Source organism: Hemiscyllium ocellatum, unplaced genomic scaffold (assembly GCF_020745735.1).
Source record: "Hemiscyllium ocellatum isolate sHemOce1 unplaced genomic scaffold, sHemOce1.pat.X.cur. scaffold_3620_pat_ctg1, whole genome shotgun sequence".
Lineage (NCBI taxonomy): Eukaryota > Metazoa > Chordata > Chondrichthyes > Orectolobiformes > Hemiscylliidae > Hemiscyllium > Hemiscyllium ocellatum.
In genome coordinates this window covers 13,785-16,625 of record NW_026868513.1, presented here as the reverse complement: position 1 = coordinate 16,625, position 2,841 = coordinate 13,785, and the positions used below count along the sequence as shown (strand labels likewise).

Below are 2,841 nucleotides of genomic sequence, written 5' to 3'. Positions count from 1 at the left end.
ACATTGCACTTGCGCCTTGTTGTCCTTAGTGGAGACAGTGTTGCCTGGGTGAAGTGGCGCAACACGTTTTGCCTCCTTGACAGCGGTGAGATTACTTGAGCTCGCTTCCAACCAGTCTTGTGTCTTCCCCTGTTTGTTCTCAACGGCCTTGTGTGCAGTGCCATGGATAGTGTCCCTGAGAAAGTCTGCGGAGCATCTCATTGGACTTGGACTTGGGTTTGAGACTTTGATGGGACCAATTATAATTCAATACAAACTATGGATTGAGAATGTCTCGTGGAAAAAGTAAGTATTTAATAGATTCTGGATTGCCTGTGTCCGGTTGAACCAGTGATTGTTCAATGGACAACAGACTGAGGGTGTCTGATCGAACCGCTTTTTTTTAGTATGGACTCTGACTTTGTCTGATTTGACCACTGTTAATCCAATGCAGACTCTGAACTGTGTGTGTAGAGTATTTATCTCGTCCAACATATTCAGTGGCTGCCCATTCTGACATGGTTTTGTCCACTCTATTTATCTCCACGTTTTATCCGAATGCAAAGGAAGGGGAGGTTTAACAAATGTCCATCGATCCTAACTTTCAGAACTGAAACTTTAGTTGTTCGCATTAATAGGTTGATTAAAAAAAATTCCCTCCAAAATTCAAGAAATGCCTGTGCCTTTTAACAGGCTGTTCAGTCCACTGTCCAATTCACACACAACTTCCGATGTTGATTTATTGATTGTTATTGTGTTCCAGTGCCGCCAACCCCGCTGAAGATAACCCGCCAGTACTCGCCCTTCCTCGCTCTCCTCTGCACAACAGCTGGCTTCTTCCCGGGGCAGTTTGAACTCGTGTGGTATAAAAATCTCTCCGAAATCACGTCTGGCGTCAACATCAGGAAAATGCTGAACGAAGAGGGTTTATTTCACGTTTCCAGCGAGCTCAGTCTTCCGGAGAAGGGGTCAGTCTACACCTGCCAGATTTCTCACATCACACTCAGCGTCCCGGCAAACATCAGCGACAAAATTCCGAACCACGGTAAGGGTCACCGGTTTTCCCTTTTTGATATACAGAGGAACCTAATATCTGTCATCAATATTAAAAATACAAGAGTCCATTCCGTTCCCGGATGCTTGGCACTTCAGCCAACGTTAAAAACAGATTTGAAGTGTTACGAAGCCGTCAGTTCAAAATTTACCACAAACAGAAACCGGCCTGCACTGCATCTGCACTGTGTCCGGGAACCAGCATGTCTGTGGCCAGTTTCCTCGTCTGACGCGAGGTTTCATCCACAAAACTGATGATAAACACTTTCTTGCTCTCGCTCTCAGTCTGTCTTTCTCTCTCTCTTTCTCTCTCTCTCCAATTCACTCTTGGTCTTATTGGAAAAATCAAAGTTACTTTTCTCTCTATATTCACCTCCCACTTTCTTGTCCTCCTTATCTCCCGTTTCCAGCGAGCTCAGTCTTCCGGAGAGGGGGTCAGTCTACACCTGTCAGATTTCTCACATCGCACTCAGCGTCCCGGCAAATATCAGCTACACGGTTCCAAACCATGGTAAGGGCGATGGGTTTTCAGGATTGCTTTAATCACGATCTTTGTTATATCCTGGAACCCACGGCGGGATTTCTGTCTACACTAATCTTCAATATTAAAATTACAAGGGTCCGGTCCATTCCCGCATACTTGGGCCTCCAGCCGAAATCAAACTTGACGCCAATATTTTAAAGTATTGCTTAACCGTCAGCTCAAAATGACCACAAACTGCATTCAATCCGCGCCAGGTTCGGGGTTAGCAGATCCTGAAGAAGGGCTCCTGCCCGAAACGTCGATTCTCCTGCTCCTTGGATGCTGCTTGACCTGCTGCGCTTTTCCAGCAACAGGTTTTCAGCTGTTAGCAGATAATACCCAGTTCCCCTATCTGACACGCGGTTTCATCCCTAAAGATAATAACTCAGTCCTAAGCGAATATTTATCCTACCAATCCACACGACAGAATCAAATGATCTGCTCACTCTCACATTGCCTTTTGGGAAACCGTATGCAAAATGGTCACATTTATTACAGCGGCGAGCACACTTTGAGTCGTTCCTTGGCTTTAAAGGGGCCTGAACGGCGCTATGTAAATGCCAGCTTTCTCTTTTCCGTTGATTGCGTATTGTTACCATCGAGCACTGCATTAGAAATTAACGCGAGGATGAGAATTAGCTTTAGCTCCCGTTTAGCAGTGTCAGTGATCAGATCCAATAAAAGACCGAGGGTAGATTATTCTTGGGGTTCCTTGATACACACAATATTCAGTGAAAACTCCGCGGAACTCATGGAGAAAGGTTCTGAGCATTTTAATTCTGCCCCTCAGTTGTATTGAAGTAAACTCATAAGCGCACAGTCCTGTGTCTAACACACTGGTTGTACTCAGTTCCCTCTCGGTTGTTCTCACTCCCTTTAAAGACATACACACTAACATCCTGCGTCTCCTTTCCGTCTCTAATTGTTTCTCTATATTTCCTCATTGAATCTCTATCCTTCAGTTGGCCGATTCCACACCATTAACATCTTCCGTTTGATTTTGGGGATCGGAATGGTGGTGTTGGGGACCGCCTTACTGTGGATCATTTAAAGGTAAGGGGATCATTTGTTGCTTGCATCATTGTAACTAGATTAAAGGACTTTTTTTAATGCAGGAAACAAAATATATCATCCTTCATTAGTGACATTCGGTATCTGCACGGATGGATGCGCGAGACATTGGCTGACCCTTTACTTTCTTATCAATTCAGTACATACTGTAAGAAAAGAATGAACCCTATCACTGAATGCTGACGTGTCGTTCAGTGCTAACACCCACCTCGCAC

At 44.8% G+C, this 2,841-nt stretch overlaps 1 protein-coding gene across 1 annotated transcript; it reads left to right on the top strand.

Annotated features, from left to right (window-relative positions):
- Positions 1-211: 211 nt before the first annotated feature.
- LOC132813376 (rano class II histocompatibility antigen, A beta chain-like) lies at positions 212-2,606 on the top strand. The gene is made up of 3 exons (XM_060823130.1): positions 212-285; positions 743-1,024; positions 2,518-2,606. Exons 1-3 carry the CDS (start codon positions 270-272, stop codon positions 2,604-2,606), a joined length of 387 nt encoding a protein of 128 aa, XP_060679113.1. The 5' UTR covers positions 212-269.
- Positions 2,607-2,841: the final 235 nt, after the last annotated feature.